Source organism: Acinonyx jubatus, chromosome D3 (genome assembly GCF_027475565.1).
Source record: "Acinonyx jubatus isolate Ajub_Pintada_27869175 chromosome D3, VMU_Ajub_asm_v1.0, whole genome shotgun sequence".
In the NCBI taxonomy this organism is placed as follows: domain Eukaryota; kingdom Metazoa; phylum Chordata; class Mammalia; order Carnivora; family Felidae; genus Acinonyx; species Acinonyx jubatus.
In genome coordinates this window covers 42,951,541-42,972,070 of record NC_069392.1, presented here as the reverse complement: position 1 = coordinate 42,972,070, position 20,530 = coordinate 42,951,541, and the positions used below count along the sequence as shown (strand labels likewise).

Below are 20,530 nucleotides of genomic sequence, written 5' to 3'. Positions count from 1 at the left end.
ATAATAATTGTAATTACATGGAACTTTTAGGAGATAAAGCTTTATGTTAGTTAGAGTTTTGAACTCTTACGGTATTTTACAAAGCCATGACCATATTTTATTACAAGATTCTGCTCCCGGGGGAACTGAGAATAATGACTGTGTATAAGAGAGCAGAATAGAGACTCACCATGTTGTCCAGCTGTATCCAGTGAACCTCATTGCTGGAGCTGATACGAGACTGTTGGGTCTGTAGTGTGTATGGGAATGAGCTAACCTGGAGCACCAGCAGGTTGAAAGCTTCCAGAACTTCTCTGCAGTTAATGACTCTATCAGCCAATCCATGACTAGGTTCACCATGTGACAAAGAGCCCGAAATGACACTGTAGAAATGTTGAAAGTCACATTAATAATTTAACAGATTAGATTCAGAAACAGTCATCAAAATGGAGATAATGTTTTAGTTTTTATTTTTCTAGTTCTTTTTAACTGGGAGAAGGAGTAGAGGCAACCAACATTTAATTTGAAAGAGAAATAATTACACTCCTTCTTACCACTTTCAGACAGATTTCAAAGATATTTTTCCCCCCTTTTCAGTCTGCCCCTGAAATACCTCCAAGTGTAACTCAGTTCTACAGGCCAAGGATATCTAAATCTGTAGCTGAGATGGATCACTTTGGTCTGAAAGCTCATCTAAATGAGTTTCTCCATCAAAACATGATGCTTGTAAGTGTGCAATAATCGGTACCCCAGAGAGGCAAGGGATCCCCTCTGTGTTAATGCTACTATTCTTCCTCCCTTGAGGATGTTAGACTATGAGGAGGTTACAAAGGGTCCTCCTACCCCTCAGTATGAACAAAATTTTTACATCTAAATCATTTTCAATTATGTTCAATTTGAATGTACCAGGCTGTTATGCAGCCTCAAAACCACATATTTTTTTTTGTCAAAGAAATAATCTCAGTGCCCTAGGGAATTAAATATAGAGAGATCCAATACACATCCTCACAGCTATTACTCCAAACTTTCAAACATGAGGTATATCAGGTCACTGAGTTATTTCTGCTCAAAGAACACTAGGAACAACTGAAGAGAATCTGGGCAAAGTCCTTCCTTCTTTCCTTCCTTCCTTCCTTCCTTCCTTCCTTCCTTCCTTCTCTCCTCTCTCCCTCCCCCTCTCCTTCCTTCCTTCCTTCCTTCCTTCCTTCCTTCCTTCCTTCCTTCCTTTCTTCCTTCTCTCTCTCTCTCTCCCTCCTTCTTTCTTTCCTTCCTTCTCCCTTCTTTCCTTCTCTCCTTCCCTCCCTCCCTCTCTCTGCTTCTTTATTCCCTCTTTTTTCTTTCTTTCTTTCTTTCTTTCTTTCTTTCTTTCTTTCTTTCTTTCTTTCTTTCTTTCTTCTAAAACTAACATCTTATTTATACCTACATATGGCTCTAGAGTTCAGATTGTGGAGTGCCAAATACATTCTGGCTTTTGAACAAGTGCTTTTGCAATTCTGATATTTCTACAACATACTACAAATCTTTCATATTCTCAACCTCAGTGTGTTCTGAAGAAAGGAAAATCTATAAACACTTGATGATGCTTGAAATTGCCTTTTAAACCCATAGGATCAAAGACATCCCTTAACAGATAATTACTGTAATTTGGTCAGGGGGCCAAACTGGCACCATCATGCCCCATTTACTCTTCTTTCACTGTAAGCCCACCTAAGAAATAGGATATTCTCGGGGCGCCTGGGTGGCTCAGTCGGTTAAGCGTCTGACTTCGGCTCAGGTCATGATCTCGCGGTCCGTGAGTTCAAGCCCCGCATCAGGCTCTGTGCTGACGGCTCAGAGCCTGGAGCCTGTTTCAGATTCTGTGTCTCCCTCTCTCTCTGACCCTCCCCCATTCATGCTCTGTCTCTCTCTGTCTCAAAAATAAATGAACGTTAAAAAAAAATTAAAAAAAAAAAAGAAATAGGATATTCTCTGTTTAAACCGGTAAATTGGGGAATGTTTCAGATATGCTCAGATTTCTAAATTATTTTTTTAAGCTTATTTATTTATTTATTTATTTTTTTAGTAGTCTCTACACCCAACGTGGGGCTCAAACTCACAACCCTAAGATGAAGAGTCATATGCTCCTCTGACTGAGCCAGCCAGGCACCCTGTTCTGAAATCTTTAAGTGGCATCTTTACTGCTTAAAGTTATGTGGATAGAGAGAAAGGCATGGAAGAGGAGAAACAAAGAGAAGAGGAAGGAGGAAAAAAATGGTAAAGAACTGGGGAGGAGGAAGGACAGGGAAAGGAAAGCATATGGCTCTTCTTGGAGCTCATTAACTTCACTCTCCCTGCTGCTGCCCTTTCTCTGAGGCCACTGAGTTCCACAATGCCCTGAAGACAGCTTTTTAACAGGGATTTTTAAAATGTTTATTTACTTTTGAGAGAGAGAGAGAGAGAGAGAGAGAGAGAGAGAGAGAGAACAAGTGGGGGAGGGGCACAGAGAATCCAAAGTGGGCTCTGAGCTGTCAGCATAGAGCCTGATGTGGGGCTTGAACTCACAAACAGTGAGATCATGACCTGAGCTGAAGTCAGTTGCTCAATTGACTGAGCTACCCAGGTGCCCCTTAATGGGGATTTATAAATTCACTCATAGTATAGTTAAAATGAAGTCAACACTAAATTGGTAGGGAAAGTTGAAAGAGCAGGGAAAGAGTAGGAATAAGTTACCAATAAGAAGATGCCAAGTGTTAGGGTCTCTGGGCTTTTCAGGAATTTTTGACAAAACCATTGCTGTGCTAGAAGAAACACTATATTTGCTCACTCTGAAGTAATCACCTCGTTAGTTCCACATGGGAGTTGTCATGAACTAGCACAAACAGTGTGTACGGGTTCTGTTTCACCCTTCTCATAAAAACTTCAAATTTGGTTTGAATCTCATTGTCTAGACGAACAACATATTTCTCTGCTCTTTGATAAGCTGTCCCATTTTCCTCCAGACCCAAGTCTACAAGGACACCTGCCAAGAAGAAAAAAAGAGTTTACCTTTTCACATACATATATATATAAATGAGATAAACTAAAGTTCAATGTCAACTGATATACTGGGTAGTGGCTGTACATAGAAATTTACAGAGCAGATATTTTTTCATTTTGCATACTCCCCACCACAATTTTGATGAGGAAATATCAGATTCTCTCTTCTTTAGAACACCTTAGCCCACTCCTACATGTCACACAAAGGACAACATGCAATGATCTGATACATTAAGTAGAAGCAGTCGAATGTATGAGGCGTCTAATTAAATCCTATTTATAGTGAAGTGCTGCTGCTAATAGCTACTATAGGTCACTTAGAGCTACAGCTCTTAGCCAAATTAATATATTTGCATAACCTTCTTTATCCCAAACTTAGCAACAAAACATAATATTAAAAAAGGATAATAACATAAGATGTCCAAATATACCACAACTACACTGTGGGCTCTTTTAGGTAGTATTTTACTCATTTTATATAGTGACAGTTTTGCACAGTATCTGAGTATGGGCAGTCTTCCATGAATGTTGGATTACATAACAAATTTATAAAATGAACTGAATTACCCAAAATTACTATATTCTCAAAATGTTAGAAATAGAAACTTCAGTACTGTATCATTCTATCTGTCTATAATATAATTACTTCCACATTCAAACATCTAAATAGTTTGAGGCACATGAAGGTGTTATTGGGATAATCAATTAAAACAACCAATCCTCTTTGAAAATGAAAATGAAAATGAAAATTATGTGAGGTGAAGGATGTGTTAACTAACCTGATTGTGATACACATTTCACAATATATACAGGTATCAAATTATCAAGGTGTGCACTGTATACCTTAAACTTACACAATGTTATATGGCAATTATTTCTCAATAAATCTGGGAGAAAGCCCCCCAAACCAAAGGCAACCCCCACCTCCAGACACTTAGCTGCATGGTGGGAGGGCTTAAGCCCCCTGAGATGAGAGAGCCTTGTGACCCAAGCCCATGGTCGGTCCTCCAACAAGGAGAAGGAACCAGAAGACTGATTTAGGGGTTAGATAAGCCACAGGGCCCTTGAGGACCAGCCTGGGCTCCAAGAGCTAGAGAATATATATTTAGCATCCAATGTCAGCCACACCCACCAGCCACAACTATGTGAAAAAAAAAATCAAAATTAAAAAGAAGAAACAAGTTAAATTAAAAGACTTTTATAAATTATGAGGACTTACTTTTATCTAGCTTTTCTTTTCAGATAGAATCAGCTCAATTAACAATTACATACAATTAGCATCTAGATGCTGTAATAGTAATAGCTCTAAATGGTATAAAAGAAAATAGGAAAAATGTTTTACCATATGAAAAATTCATCATACAAGATGAGGTGAGCAGAAAGTTCATTTTGTTTTTAAACATTTTTCATGAAAAGTCTTTACCCAGACATTGATTTCAATTTCCACCCACATGAAGCCAAATGTTATTGTGAACTATATCCAAAAGCAATCAGTCAAATATTTAATGTGGTGAGTATTCTGATTTTTTTTGAAAGTGGATTGCTTGCAAAATTCATTCAACATTCCATAGTGATTTATTGAGAATCCACTATGTATCAGGAACTATATCAGGTATTGTGCTAGGTGTAGGGATACACAGAAGAACAAGACAAAGATCTTAACCTTATGGAGTTTATGATGGAGAGGACAGATAATTTTGACAGGTGTCATGATGGGAGACAAGTACCATGGGATGGAGGAGGTGAACAGAAAAATAGAGAGAAAACCTACTTAATTTCTGGGGGGTTTCTGTTATCTTATCTGTATAATAGGGAGAGGAGTGCCAGTTGAAAATTAGTCTGCATTTCCTAAGTTTATCCCTAGGAAATAAGCATTGCAAGTTAATAGTAACTCAATATGAAAAGGTCATAAATAATTCATAAAGAATAAAAATATTCCTTATGGATAATTAAGAATTGACTATACTTCAAAACAAATGAATAAAGTTACCTTTGACAGGTCAATTTCATACATGCCCTAATGTAAAGACAAAGTTCCATGAATCTAAGAGATTCTCTTAGATATAACACATGTATTAGTTCATAACTATACAACCATCTGGCTCTGCAGTGGTGAATCTTGGTGGGGAGCAGGCACATCAGAGGTACTTGAGTTTTTAATTTCTAACTGGGCATTTTTAGTAAGGAATCCTTACCTTTAAAGTTTGTTTTAGACTTGCTTTTACTTTTAAGTTTTGTTTCTTTCCTGGTTATGAAAGTGATAGATAGTCATCTTGGAAAAACTGGAAAGTATAGAGATATATTAAAAAGAAAAATTTATCCATAATTCTTTAACTCAAAATAAGCTGTGAACATTTCTTTGCATTCCTTCCTGTGTCTTTTCCTATGCATACTGTGCTACCTAGAATTTTGTGATTGTATATTCTGATATTTTTCACTTGTAACTATAAAATAAGAAACAAAACTATCATTATTTACTAATAATATGTCTGTGTAGAAAACACAAAATAATCCACAGATAAATAAATTAAGAATTTGATTAAAGTGATGGAGTCAGAATCACTTCATAAAAATTAGTTGCATTTCTATACACTAGCTGCAAACAGTTAAGAAATATATATATTTTTAAAAACATTTACAATAACATAAAAAATATTAAGTATCTAGAAATAGGTCTTATAAAAGGTATATAAGATCTTTATGAAGAAAGTGATGAAACTATTAATGACATTAAAGAAGACCTAAATAGAGCTATATCATAAAATATAGTTACAAATAAATTCTCAAATTTATCTAGAGATACAAAGTAATTCCAATAAAAATTCTAACAGTGTTTTTCACCTTGAAAAATTATTTTAAAAATGTATATGGCAGAATCAAGACAGTCCTAAAGTAGAAAAGGTGGGAGAGATTTCGCTTCCCAGAGACTAAGAATTATAGAGCTGTATTAATAAGACAAAGTGGTTTTGGCACAGGGATAGACCCCAGAAAGAGACCCCCATACATATGGAAACTTGCTTCATAATAAAACTTGCATTGCAGATCAGTGGTAAAAGCATGGGATCTTTAATAATTGGTGAAGAACCAAGAAATTATATTGAATCTTACCTTACCTAATATGCAAAAAAAAAAAGGTCAAGTGGATTAAAAACTTAAATGTAAAAGACAAAATTCTAAAACTTAAAAAAATTTTTTTTAATGTTTATTTTAGAGAGAGACAGAATGTGAGAGGTGGAGAGGCAGAGAGAGGAGACACAGAATCTGAAGCAGGCTCCAGGCTCTGAGCTGTCAGCACAGAGCCTGATGGGGGGGATCAAACTCACAACTGCGAGATCGTGACCTGAGCTGAAGTCAGACGCTTAACTGACTAAGCCACCCAGGCGCCCCTGAACTCTGAAACTTTTAAATGACAACATAGAGAAAACTGTATGAACTCATAGAGGACTTCTTAAGCACAAACCCCAGAGGATAGACAAATTAAACTTAAGAACTTCTCTTCATCAAAAACATTACAAATAAAATGACAAGACTCCTAAATCCATAACAAGTATTACTAATGAAGAATTTGTATTCAGAATACATACATTACTCCTACGCACCCAAGAGAAAATGAGCAAAAATATTTAATAAATACTTCCTAAAAGAAAAAATCCAGAGGCTATTCAAAATATGAAAAGATATTCAACTTCATTAGTGATAAGAAAAATACAAATTAAAACCATAATGAAATGGAATAATATCAAATTAGTTAAAAATTTTAAAACAATATAAGTGTAAGAAAGAAGTTGATGGAAGAAAATCACATGTATCTCCTCCTTTCTGCAAAAGAAATGCAGAGGATAGACCAGAAACTAAAGAGATTGATTTCTTATAGGTGAGTAAGTGGAAAAGAGGCAGAAAGGAGAATGGGAACAGCATAGGTATCAGGAGGGACAGACGCTTCTCTGAATATACCATTTTGTATAGTTTTGGCTCTTAGAACCATAGCAATAAACAAAATCAACCAAGGATAAGGGCAGGGGGTGCAGAGATAGGCAAAATGGAACCCAAACAGTTACAAATGAAACCTAACATAACTACACTGAAGGGGATGAGGATGAAAAGAACAAACATAAGTAAAGCAAATCAGTGTTTTGGCTGGATACTACAATACTAAAGACTCAAAAACTTTAGTTAGCAAATCTGTTTCTCACAGGAGTGTGGGTTAGCAATTGTATAACTGCTAGAAAAAAAATCAAAGAAGTGAATATATTGTAGATAATGAGAACTAGGTTTACCCCATCAGAGAAAGAAGTTACAAATAAAGAAAGTGGAAAGACTAAAATGAACCCTGTGGTGTCCATATTTCAGTACAAACATATTTTAAAATATAGATATATAGGTAGACACAGAAATAAAGAAGTGTGTGTGTGTGTGTGTGTGTGTGTGTGTGTCTGTGTGCGCGCGCGCGCGCGCGCGCATGCGCACATAGGCTAATAAACATACATTTCCTACCTCTGTCTGCTGAGTAAGTCCAGGGACAATGACACCCCAGTAACAATAAGCACACTTAGCCTGGATTTTGCTTTCTAAATAGCATTCTTCAATAAGAGGAATCAGAGAGTTCCTCGGAGAAGAGTTTAACTTAAGGTTTGGGGCAAGGAAATTAAAAATAACTTTGGAAGATCTGTGGTTCCAAAAAATAAGTATACAAAAAGGGATCATAACATATTAAATGAACACTAGCAATGAAGCCACATTAATTATAACAAAAAGACACTCTGATGGGGAATGTTGATAATGGGAGATGCCTTGCATATGTGGGGGCTAGGAGTATGGGAAATCTCTGTACCTTCCCTTCAGTTTGGCTGTGAACCTAAACCTGTTTAAAAACATAGTCTTTAAAAAAAGACAAAAAGACAAAAAAAAAAAAAAAAAAAAAGACACAAGCGCCTAGCCAACAGGGTTCCCAGTGACCAAAGCTAGAAAACTTGGGACCAAAATAAATAATGATAGTGTTGGAAATGACCCATAGAATAAAATAAATGTTCACAAATCCTTGCTGCTTTAAATAAAATTTGAGGAAGAGCTCCTTACAAAAGGACTCAATAAATAAATCCCACTAATAAGTGTAGGAAAAATGGTAGAAATGCAAAATCATCATTATGCAAATACCACAATAAGCTGCATGTAGAATCCACTGATGGATGCTAAAATTCATGATTGAAGGCATATTAGCAAAATGCCAGAGTATTCTCCCAATATTTTTTTATCAACTACCAAGAGCTACACGGTAATTTTATAGTGGAGAAACCTGGCAGACACCACCTTAATTAAATGACCAAGGTTAACATCACCTATTGGACATATTGACATCAAGTTCTCCCCAATATCATGCCCTGAGAAGGACATAATACTATTTTTGTGGTCTTTTTGACAAATAAACGTATCCTCAATCTAATTGTGAGAGAACATCAGACATTCCCAGATTGGAAGATTTTATACAAAACAACTGGATAGTATTTGCCAAAAGTGTTAAGGTCATGCAAAACAATGAAAGAGTAAAGAAGTGTCCATTTGCAGGAGACTAAGAGGACACAATAATTGCATGCAACGTGGGATCCTGGATTAGATCCTGAAGGAGAAAAATGACATTAAGGGAAAACTGATGAGGTCTTTAGTTAAGAGTATTGTTCCAGGATTGATTTTCTCTTCTGATAACTGTACTGTAGTTATATAAGTTGTCAACTTTAAGTGAAGGTAGTGAAGGGTATATGTGAACTCCCTACTATTTTTAAGCAAATTTACTAAGATATAGTTCATATACAATTCACTCATTTATGATGTACATTTCAATAGATTTTGTATATTCGCAGACTTGTACAACAATCACTACAATCAATTTTAGAACATTTTCATGACTGCCAAATGAAAGCTCGTACCCTTTAACTATCACCCCTCAATTCCCCCTTGAGCCCCCCAGCCCTTTGGCAATCACCAACCTATTTTCTCAATAGATTTGCTTATTCTGAACATTTAATACTAATGGAATCATAACAATATATGATCTTGTGTGACTGTCCTCTTTCATTTGGAGTAATGTTTTCAAGTTTAATCCATGTAGCATGCATCAATACTTTATTTCTTTTTATTACTGAATAATATCCCATTGTATGGATTATCACATTTTACATTTCCATTCACCATGGACATTATGGACATTTGGACTCTTTCCACTTTTGGGCTATTGTCAATAATACTGCTATAAACTTCTGTGTATAGGTTTATATGTGGACATATGTTTTCACTTCTCTCTCATTTCATATAGGAGTGGAATTGCTGTATTACATGGTTATTCTTTGTTTAACTAATTGAAGAAAGGCTAGACTGTTTTCTAAAGTGGCTATGCCAACCTATAACCAGCAAAGAAATTAAATAAGTAATCAAAAATCTTCCAACAAACAAGAGTCCTGGGCCAAATGGCTTCCCAGAGGATTCTACCAGACATTTAAAGAAGAGTTAATACCTATTCTTCTCAAACTATTCCAAAAAATAGAAACAGAAGGAAAACTTCCAAACTCATTCTATGAAGCCAGTATTACCTTGATTCCAAAACCAAAGACCCCACTAAAAAGAATTACACGCCAATATCTTTCATGAACATGGATGCAAAAATTCTCAATAAGGTATCAGCAAATCAAAATCAACAGTACATTAAAAGAATTATTCATCACGATCAAGTAGGATTTATTTTTGGTTACAAGGATGGTTCAATATTCACAAATCAATCAATGTGGTATACTGCATGAATAAAAGGAAGGATAATAACCATATGATCCTGTCAATAGATGCAGAAAAAGCATTTGACAAAATACAGCATCCATTCTTAATAAAAACCCTCAACAAAGTAGGGATAGATGGAACATACCTCAACATCATAAAGGCCATATATGAAAGACCCACAGCTAGTATCATCCTCAATGGGGAAAAACTGAGAGCATTTCTCCCCTAAGGTCAGGAAGAAGACAAGAATGTCCACTCTCACCATTACTACTTAACATAGTATTGGAAAGCTTAGCCTCAGCATTCAGACAACAAAAAGAAATAAAGGGCATACAGATCAGCAAGGAAGAAGTCAAACTTGTTTGCAGACAACGTGATACTGTATGTAGAAAACTTAAAAGAATCCACCAAAAAACTGATAGAACTAATACATGAATTCAGCAAAGTCACAGGATATAAAATCAATGCAAAAATCAGTTGCATTTCTATACACCAATAACAAAGCAGCAGAAAAATAAATCAAGGAATCTACCCCATTTGCAATTGCACCAAAAAAAATATGGCATCGAGGAATAAACCTAACCAAAGAGGTAAAAGGTCTATATGCTGAAAACTATAGAACACTTATGAAAGTAATTGAAGAAGCCACAAAGAAATGGAAAACATTCCATGCCAAGGACTGGAAGAAGAAACATTGTTAAAATGTCTTATGCAATCCCTATCAAAATACGACCAGCATTTTTCACAAAGGTAGAAAAAACAATCCTAAAATTGTATGGAATTTTCCATGGAACCACAAAAGACCCCTACTAGCCAAAGCAATCCTGAAAAAGAAAAATAAAACTGGAGGCATCACTATTCCAGCTTTCAAGCTATATTACAAAGCTGTAGTCATCAAGATAGTATGGTACTGCCACAAAAACAGACACATAGATCAATGGAACAAAATAGAAAACCCAGAAATGGACCCACAACTATAGGGTCAACTAATCTTTGACAAAGCAGGAAAAAATATCCAATGGAAAAAAGACAGTCTCTTCAGCAAATGGTGTTAGGAAAACTGTACAGTGCCATGCAGAAGAATGAAACCGGGCAACTTTCTTACACCATACACAAAAATAAATTCAAAATGGATTAAAGACCTAAATGTGAAAGAGGAAGCCACCAAAATCCTAGAACACAAGCAGAAACTTCTGTGACCTTGGCTAGAGCAACGTGTTACTAGACATGTTGCCAAAGGCAGCAGAAACAAAAGCAAATATGAACTACTAGGACTTTATCAAGATAAAATCTTCTGCACAGTGAAAGAAATAATCAATGAAACTAAATGGTAGCCTATGGAATGGAAGAAGATATGTGCACATGATATATCTGATAAAGGGTTAATATCTTAAATCTATAAAGAACTTAGCAAACTCAACACCCCCAAAAAACAAATAACCCAGTTAAGAAATGGGCAGAAGACATGAATAGACACTTTTCCAAAGAAGACATCTAGATGGCTAACAGACACATGAAAAGATGCTCAACATTATTCATCATCCGGGAAATACAAATCAAAACCATGATGAGATACCACCTCACTTCTATCAGAATGGCTAAAATTAACAACACAAGAAAACAATAGGTGGTGGTGAGGACACAGAGAAAGGGGAACCCTCTGGCACTGTTGGTTGGAATGCAAACTGCAGCCACTCTGGAGGACAGTATAGAAGTTCCTCAAAAAACTAAAAACTACCCTACAATCCAGCAATTGCACTATTCGATATTTACCCAAAGGATACAAAAATACAGAATTGATGAGGTGCATGCACCTCAGTGTTTATAGCAGCATTATCAACAATAGGCAAACTATGGAGACAGCCCAAACGTCCATCAACTGATGAATGAATAAAGAAGATGTGGTTTATATATACAATGCAATACTACTTGGTAATGAGAAAGAATGAAATCCGGCCATTTGCAGCAATGTGGATGGAACTGGAGGGTATTATGCTAAGTGAAATAAGTCAGGCACAGAAAGACAGATACCATATGTTTTCACTTAAATGTGGATCTTGAGAAACTTAACAGAAGACCATGGGGGAGGGGAAGGAGAAAAAAATGTTACAGAGAGGGAGGGAGGCAAACCATAAGAGACTCTTAAGGACTGAGAACAAACTGAGGATTGGGGAGTGGGGGAGAAGGGAAAGTGGGTGATGGGCATGGAGGAGAGCACTTGTTGGGATGAGCACTGGGTGTTGTATGGAAACCAATTTGACAATAAATTATATTTTTTACAAAATTGAACTACCGTATGACCCAGCAATTGCCCTATTAGGTATTTACCCAAAGAATACAAAAATACTAATTCAAAGGGATACATGCACCCCATTGTTTATACAGCATTACCTACAATAGAAGAAAATTATAAATGCAGCTGAAGTGCCCATTGATTGATGAATGGATAAAGCTGTGGCACATACACACAATGGAATATCACTCAGCTATAAAAAGAATGAAGTCTTGCCATTTGCAACAACATGGATAGACCTAGAGAGTATTACACTGAGTGAAATAAGTCAGTCAGAGAAAGACAAATACCATATCATTTCACTCATATGTGGAATTTAAGAAACAAAACAAATGAGCAAAGGGGAAGAAAAAGATGCAGAGAGACAACCAAGAAACAGACTCTTAACTGTAGACAACAAACTGATGGTTACCAGAGAGAGGCAGGTGGGGAGAGATGGGTTAAATAGGTGATGGGGATCTTTAGGACTGCACTTGTCATGATACGCACCGGGTGATATATGAAAGTGTTGAATCACTATGTTGTACACATGAAACTAGTATTACACTGCATTAACTAACTAGAATTTGAATAAAAACTTAAAAAAATAAAAAAATTTCTCCCATTCTGAGGGTTTCCTTTTCACTTTGTTGATGGTGTCCTTTGAAACACAAATGTTTAAATTTTGATTGTGTTCAGTTTATTTTTTTTATTGTTTGTGGTTTCAGAGTCATATATAAGAAATTATTGCTTAATTCAAAATCATGGTTTTCATCCATGTTTTCTTCTAAGAATTTTTATACTTTTAGCTCTTATATTTAAGTCTTTGATACATTTTGAGTTACTTTTTGTGAGGTAGGGGTCCAAATTTATTCTTTTGCATATGGATATCCAGTTGCCCCACACCATTTGTTGAAAAGATTCTTTATTGAATAGTCTTGGCATCCTGGCCAAAATTCAGTTGACCACAAATAGGAGGGTTTACTTCTGGATTCTCAATTCTATCGCATTGATTTATAGGTCTATCCCTATCCCAGTGCCACAGAGTGTTGATTACTTGAGCTTTGTATTGTATGAATTTTAGGGCCAGCTTGTTCATTTCTGCAAAGAAGCCATCTGGGCTTTTGATAGGGAATGCACTGAATCTGTAGATCCATTAAGGTACATTGCTATCTTAAAAATATTAATGCCTTCTAATTCATGACCATAGTATGCTGTTCTTTTTATTTAGGTCTTTATTTTCACTCAACAATGATTTCTAAGTTTTATACTTCTTTTGTCGAATATATTCCTAAGTGTTTTATTCTTTTTGATGCTGTTATAAATGGAATTGTTTTCTTAATTTCATTTTTGTATTACTTGTACAATTTTTGTGATTTTTCTGTAGATCTAAAATTATTTTAAAATTAAAAAAATTAAAAGAAGCATGACCATATCAAACATTTGCAACTGAAACACATACATTATTGGTGGGAGTGTAAATACAACCACTTAGGAAAAGAATTTAGCTTTATTTGGTAAAGTTTATATACATAACCTAGGCCACAACAATTCTACTCTCAGAGACACTCCTTTATTTGTGTACCAGCACTGTTTGAAAAAGTAAAAAAAAACTAGAAACAACTCAAATTTATATCAGTAGTAAAATGAGTTTTTAAAATGTGTGATATATTCATGTAATAGAATACTACAAAGCAGTAAAATGAATGAATTAGTTATACATAACAACAGGATCAATCTCAGGGACATAATGGTGAATGTAAAAAGTAAATTACAGACAAATGCATAGAGTTCCATTCACAAAAAGGTCTAAATGATGTGAAATTTAACAATATATTGTTTAGGAGTTATATTGTTTATGTATATTAATTTAATTAATATATTATTTAGGAGTTAGCAAAACTATAAATAAAACTAGAGAATAATGAATAGAAATTCAGAATAATAGTTACCTTTGAAAGAAGAGAAACATTAACATTAGGGAGGGAAACAAGAGTCTTCAGTGTTCCTTATTTAAAATTTTTTTTTTTTAACGTTTATTTATTTTTGAGACAGAGAGAGACAAAGCATGAACGGGGGAGGGTCAGAGAGAGAGGGAGACACAGAATCTGAAACAGGCTCCAGGCTCTGAGCGGTCAGCACAGAGCCCGACGCAGGGCTTGAACTCACGGACCGCAAGATCATGACCGAGCCGAAGTTGGCCACTTAACCGACTGAGCCACCCAGGCGCCCCTGGTGTTCTTTATTTTAATGGGTACATAAATTTTTACTATCTTGTGATTTTTAATACCTTTTATAAATTTTATAAATTTGATTTACTCAATATTTAAAATTTCTTAAAATGGAAGAATGCAAATAACTATCCGTCTTTTAGAAACCATTTGAAAACATTAATAACTATACTAAATTCTATCTGATAGATATATCATCAATGAAACACAACTATTTTCTCTTCATTTTCTATTTTGAATATTATAGAAGAGTTTAAAGACTAGTGCAATACCCTTAAATTAGATTCACCAGTTGTTAATATTTTGCTGCATTTGCTTTTTCTCTTTATTGCCTTTTACTGTTGTTGTTCGTGTTACTGCTGAATAATTTGGTAGTAACATATCATAATTTTCACCCCTAAACACTTCATTAGGCAGTTCATAAAAGCAAAGGCAGTCTCCTACCTAACTTTATTACCTCCTAGGAATTAACCTAACACTGGTATAATATTCTCTAATACCTAGCCTACATTTGAGTTTCACTAATTGTCCCAGGGCTGTGTTTTTTCTTTTTCTTTTTAGATCTCAGATCCAATCAAGAATTAAGCATTGCACTTGGTTTCTATGTTTCTTTATTCTTCATAATTAAAAAAGCCCCTGCCTTTTTTTCTCATTGGTCTTCTCATTGATATTTTTTTAATGCAGGCTAATTGTTTTGTAGAATGCCATATAATCTGAATTTGTCTGGGAGTGTCCTTGTGATTAGATTCAGTTTAAACATTCTTAACAATGATACCTCGTAGGTGACATTGCTCATAATGTCTATCTGTCCCAGAACTGGAGAGGGCAAAGTTTGATCACTTGGTTATGGTAGTACCTATTGCCAAACTTTTCCATTGTAAAGATACATTTCCTTTGTGTAATTTTTAATATGTGGGATGACACTTTGTGACTGTGGGAATATTTGTTCCCAAAGGACATTTTACTTAATGTTTTTAGTATCCATTGATATTTGTTATAATCAATAATTACATTGGTAGTGCAAAACAGAGATGTTCTAATTCTATATATTTTCCTTAACCTTCATTACCTGGTACTCTTTTGTAAAGGAGGGCTTGCCCCCAACCCCTCACATCTCCTGACCCTTTAATTTTTTTTTTTAGTATTACTATGGGTTCATGGATTTAAAAAAATTCCATAGATTACAATCCATTAGCATCATTCCTTTTGATACTCAAAATTACTAAATTTGGATAGTAAATGCCCCTTCAAGTAGGCTGTTATGTTCTTTTGAAATGTCCTCATCAATCTTTGAGGACTTTAGCACTTTCTGATATGACAAGATTCCAGACTTCTCCCACCTCAGAGTTGAGACATTAGGATGGTATTTATAAGCCAAGATCCAGAGACTACATGTACATACAGATACTGAGATGTCAAAGTTTTTAAGACCTTTCAGTGCACAGTTAGGAAATATTTTTAATTTTTTTCAAATTGTAAGTTCGTACTTATATCCAATTTAAATCTAAAAGGAACTTTTCCCCATTCCATATTTGAGACTCCCTTCTCTCATGGGAGAAGCCTGGTGTTCAACAACATTAAAATATTTACTAATTTGCTCTACCCTGTGATATACACAAAATATTTTAAAATTATCAACACCACTCTCAACAACATACTGATTAAAATTCAAAATTTATTTGTAATTCCTTTTGCCCTTAGGATATATCATATTAAGGGTAAACACTAAACTGGGGCGCCTGGGTGGCTCAGTCAATTAAGCGACCGACTTTAGCTCAGGGCATGATCTCGCAGTTCGAGCCCCACGTCTGGCTCTGTGCTGATAACTTGGAGCCTGGAACCTGCTTCAGATTCTGTGTCTCCCTCTCTCTCTGCACCTCTCCCACTCCCACTCTGTCTCTCTCTCTCTCAAAAATAAAATAAACATTAAAAAAAAAAGTATACACTAAGGAAACTGTGTTAAAAATACTTGAATTCATTCTTTTTGGTGTGTGGCTATATTATTTAAAAATATTTTTTTAATGTTTATTTATTTTTGGGAGAGAGACAGAGACAGAGCATGAGCAGGGGAGGGGCAGAGAGAGAGGGAGACACAGAATCTGAGGCAGGCTCCAGGCTCTGAGCTGTCAGCACAGAGGCTGAAGTGGGGCTTGAACTTATGAACTGCAAGATCATGACCTGAGTGGTCAGACACTTAACTGACTGAACCACCCAGGCGCCCCTAATTTGATATGCAGTTAGTTTCATTTACTTTTGTTTGCATTCAATATTAAGTTTTTTCCCATTTTAATTAAAAAAAAAAGTAAGTTTATTTATTTTGAGAGAGTGTGTGTGCATATGAATGGGGGAGGGGCAGAAAGAGAGGGAGAGAGAGAGAATCACAAGCAGGCTCCATGCTGTCAGCACAGAGCCAGATGTGGGGCTCCATCCTACGACCCTGGGATCATGACCTGAGCCGAAATCAAGAGTCAGACACTCAACTGACTGAGCCACCTAAGTACTTCAAAAGTTAAAACTCTATGAAAAGTTATACTCATCTCATCCCTATCTCTTCTACCTGATATAGATCAATGTTTTCATTAGCTTCTGGTTTAGCCTTCATGTTTTGTTTCATTTTTCAAAAATATGCACAGAAGTGTGAATCTGAAGATGGTCAGAACTGCTATGAAATGGCTGGTCTGAGAAAGGTCACTTTCTGTCTTGATAATTTCTTTATCACAGTTATATAGGATTAAATAAAAGTTTATACTCTAACAAATTATAAGCAAATCTGGCACATTTTTTCAAATCCACAATAAAAATGAACATCAGCCGGGCCCACCTGGGGTACTGAAGGTGGCCCTGAGAGATTCAGGGTCATGTCTGCTTAAATAATAAGCCTTACTCTTAGCATGAATGAAAATTTAGAAGGCATCAGTAACTCTTCTTATTTTATGAATTTTGCAACTCACTGAGTTATAGAACAGAGCCAGTGGTGATTGGAAATCACTGTGTTCCCTAAAGGTGATTAATCTGAAGTTGGGGGGCACCACAGGTGGTGCATCAGTCACAAATATCTTCCATGCAGATAACCAAGTTGAAAGGTCCCTGGAGAGGAAACTTCTTGGCTCACCAAGGACTTCAAGCAGCTTGATTGTAGCCATTTGTGCCCCCTTCTCGTTCCTGAAGGCTATAGCAGCCAAATGTGTTTAAGGAAAACCTGAGCACTGGCCTGTATTCCCTTCTCTGGGATTAAAGAGAAACAACATCATGTCTTCTGAAGCCATTACTCTAAAACCTTTAAAGAGGAAGCAGCAATTTTTCTACCATCTGAGAATAAAAGGGGGAGGGGAATAAAACCAAGAATCTATGTACCAAGTCCATAATACTTTATGAGCACCAATGTCAAAGGCCTTTCCACAAAGATGGAAAAACTAATGAGTGGCCAGCACCCATCACTAGAAGGAGCTAACCAGCCTGAATAGCACATCAGACTGATAATGGTCAGGGAAATCTAAAATGTGCAGGTATCATTAAAGATGATCCAGTACTCAAAACAATGTCCTACTACACTGCCTGTTGGTCTGGAGAGAACAGTGCATCTGGTTTGTACATTCTTATCCCTTGACGTTTTTAAATGTTTTTTTTAAATGTTTATTTATTTATTTTGAGAGACACAAAGAAAGCATGCATGCATGTGCGCAAGCAGGGGAGGGGCAGAGAGAGTGAGGGAGAAAGACAATTTTTGCGCTGACAGTGCAGAACGTGATGTGGGGCTCCATCTCACAAACCTTTAGATCATGACCTGAGCTAAAATCAAGAGTTGGATACTTAATCAACTGAGCCACCCAGCCAAATCTTGATGGTTTTTAACAAAGAAGTTTATTTCTAAATTTTTTATTTCTAATTTTTACTTCTTGCTCTTCTCATCAGGAAGATACGCCAAACAAAAATACAACTACTCTCAGTTTTAGCTGTTTATCTTTTCTGTGGATGGAATTAATTTCTCCAAAGTTTTGGTATGCAAAAGTATTCTACTGCTTAAGAGAAAATGAAAATCAAGAAAATGTTAAATCATTAGAGCATGCTGAGTTTTTAAGTGTTATGATAACAATGGGCATTCCTTCACCCTGGCAATCTCTTTCCATCAGATAAATAACATTGAATTGAAACAGCTGGTTAAAATCCCTGCTGATTGTTTCCAGGGCTCACTGCATTGGGTCCCTTTGTCTTTTGGTGGCCCAGCTGGCTCCCTTCTGTTCTCCTCTGGGACACGATTCTTTGATCTGTGTTTGGTGAAACTTGTCTGTGTGAGTCTTTACTACTGTGCAGTTTGAATGCAGCATTAGAACTGTACAAGAACAGCATTCTGAACACACAGATACAACTTCAGAGTCCTGAATGACTGGCAGACACACCTAATACACATACATTTAAGGCTTCTACTTGTAGCCAAAGTAGATTTCTGAAATATAGGTTTAATGACCAAATAAGATTTTGCCAAGAGGACTGCCAAATCTCAAATATTGTTTCTATGTCTTCCTTTTAGAACAGATTTCAACTTACAGTTCAATTCCACAAAATGTTACAAAAAATTCAGTTCAACAAATATTAAGTGTCTGCTGTGCCATCCGTAAACAGAGATGTTCCCTGAATATTTTACTTTCTAGTTGTGGAGAAAGAACACTAATAAACACACAGCCATGACACAGTATTGAGTGCCACGGCTGGAGCACCACAGGGTGCAGATGAGCACTGAATGCATGAGCTGTGGAAGAAAATCTGGGTAAGAATGTGTCCTGAAAGCCAAAGGAACTGCAGTGTTTAAAGGAAGAAATGGAGGTCAACTGTGCTGGCCTGAAGAGGTCATTGGTAACATTGGTGAGTCCTAAAAGGGTGAGGGTGGGAAGTGGAGGCAAGTTTTCAGGGCATTGAGGAGTGAGTGGGGAGATGAGGAAATGAGATGACAATGGACGACTCTTTTTTTTTTTTTTTAAATTTTTTAATGTTTATTTACTTTTGAGAGAGAGAGAGAGCATGAGTGGGAGAAGGCATAGAGAGAGGGAGAGAGAGAATCTCAAGAAGGCTCCACGCTGTCATGTAGGGTTTGAATCCACGAACTGTGAAATCATGACTTGAGCCAAACTCAAGAGTTGGAGGCTCAACCTACTGAGCCACCCAGGTGTCTCTGATTTTAAAAATTCTTTTTGTGTGTGTGTGTGTGTCATTCTTTTTTTTTTATTATATGAAATTTATTGTCAAATTAGTTTCCATACAACACCCAGTGCTCATCCCAAAAGATGCCCTCTTCAATGCCCGTCACCTACCCTCCCCTCCCTCCCACCCCCAATCAATTGTTTATTTATTTTTGAGAGAGAGAGAGAGAGACAGAGCATGGCAGGGAAGGAACAGAGAGAGAGGGAGACACAGAATCCGAAGCAGGTTCCAGGCTTTGAGCTGTCAGCACAGAGCCCAATGTGGGGCTCGAACTCACAAACTGTGAGATCATGACCTAAGCCGAAGTCAGACACTCTACCAAGTGAGCCACCCAGGCGCCCAATGGATGACTCTCTTAACAACTTGGGCAGCTAACTAGAGGAGGGTGAGCTGGAGGGTTAGGTGGGATTAACAGAGGCTCATTTTGTCTTTGAGAGAGTGGGGGCAGGTTTAAATGGATGAAATGAACCCTAGGAAATAAAGAAGTTGAAGGTGGCAATAAGTGAAGAGGTAATCAATTGTGTGAAGTCCATGAGAATGAGGAGGGATGCATCTAAAATCAGGCTTAAGTAGAGCTCTTTCACTGATAGGAGGTAAGGGGAAAAGATAGGTGTGTATGCAGTTAGGTTTCTAGATCTGGAAGCAGGAAGTTCTAATTTTTATTATTTTTTTTAACATTTATTTTTAAGAGACAGAGAAAGATAGAGCATAAGCAGGGCGTGGCAGAGAGCAAGGGAGACAGAATCCTAAGTAGGCTCCAGGCTCTGAGCTATCAGCACAGAGCCCAATGAGGGGCTCAAACTCATGAACTGTGAGATCATGACCTGAACCGAAGTTGGCCACCCAGGCACCCCTGGAAGCAGGAAGTTTTTATCCAAAGTTTTCTTCTTTTGGGGTTGGGGAAGGGAGAAGTACATGGCATGGTCATATGCTAAGAGAGAAGGATGAAGACATAAGGGTTGGTGAAACAGAATCTATAATAGTCAGCCCTGTGAAGAATGGGAGAGAGATCCAACTAGAGAACCAAAGTATATGATGATATCAGTTGGAAGTGTTGACTTTTTTCCCCCTATAG

At 36.6% G+C, this 20,530-nt stretch overlaps 1 protein-coding gene across 15 annotated transcripts in view; it reads right to left on the bottom strand.

Annotated features, from left to right (window-relative positions):
* The window catches only part of GREB1L (GREB1 like retinoic acid receptor coactivator), a 279,671-nt gene that overhangs the window by 50,379 nt on the left and 208,762 nt on the right, over window positions 1-20,530 (bottom strand). For all 15 annotated transcript variants that reach the window (XM_053206245.1, XM_053206238.1, XM_053206241.1 and 12 more), the window contains 2 exons: window positions 2,797-2,977; window positions 170-362 (listed from right to left, as the gene is read on the bottom strand). In XM_053206245.1, the coding sequence (XP_053062220.1) occupies window positions 170-362; window positions 2,797-2,977 (374 nt within the window). The remainder of the gene's footprint in view (window positions 1-169; window positions 363-2,796; window positions 2,978-20,530) is intronic.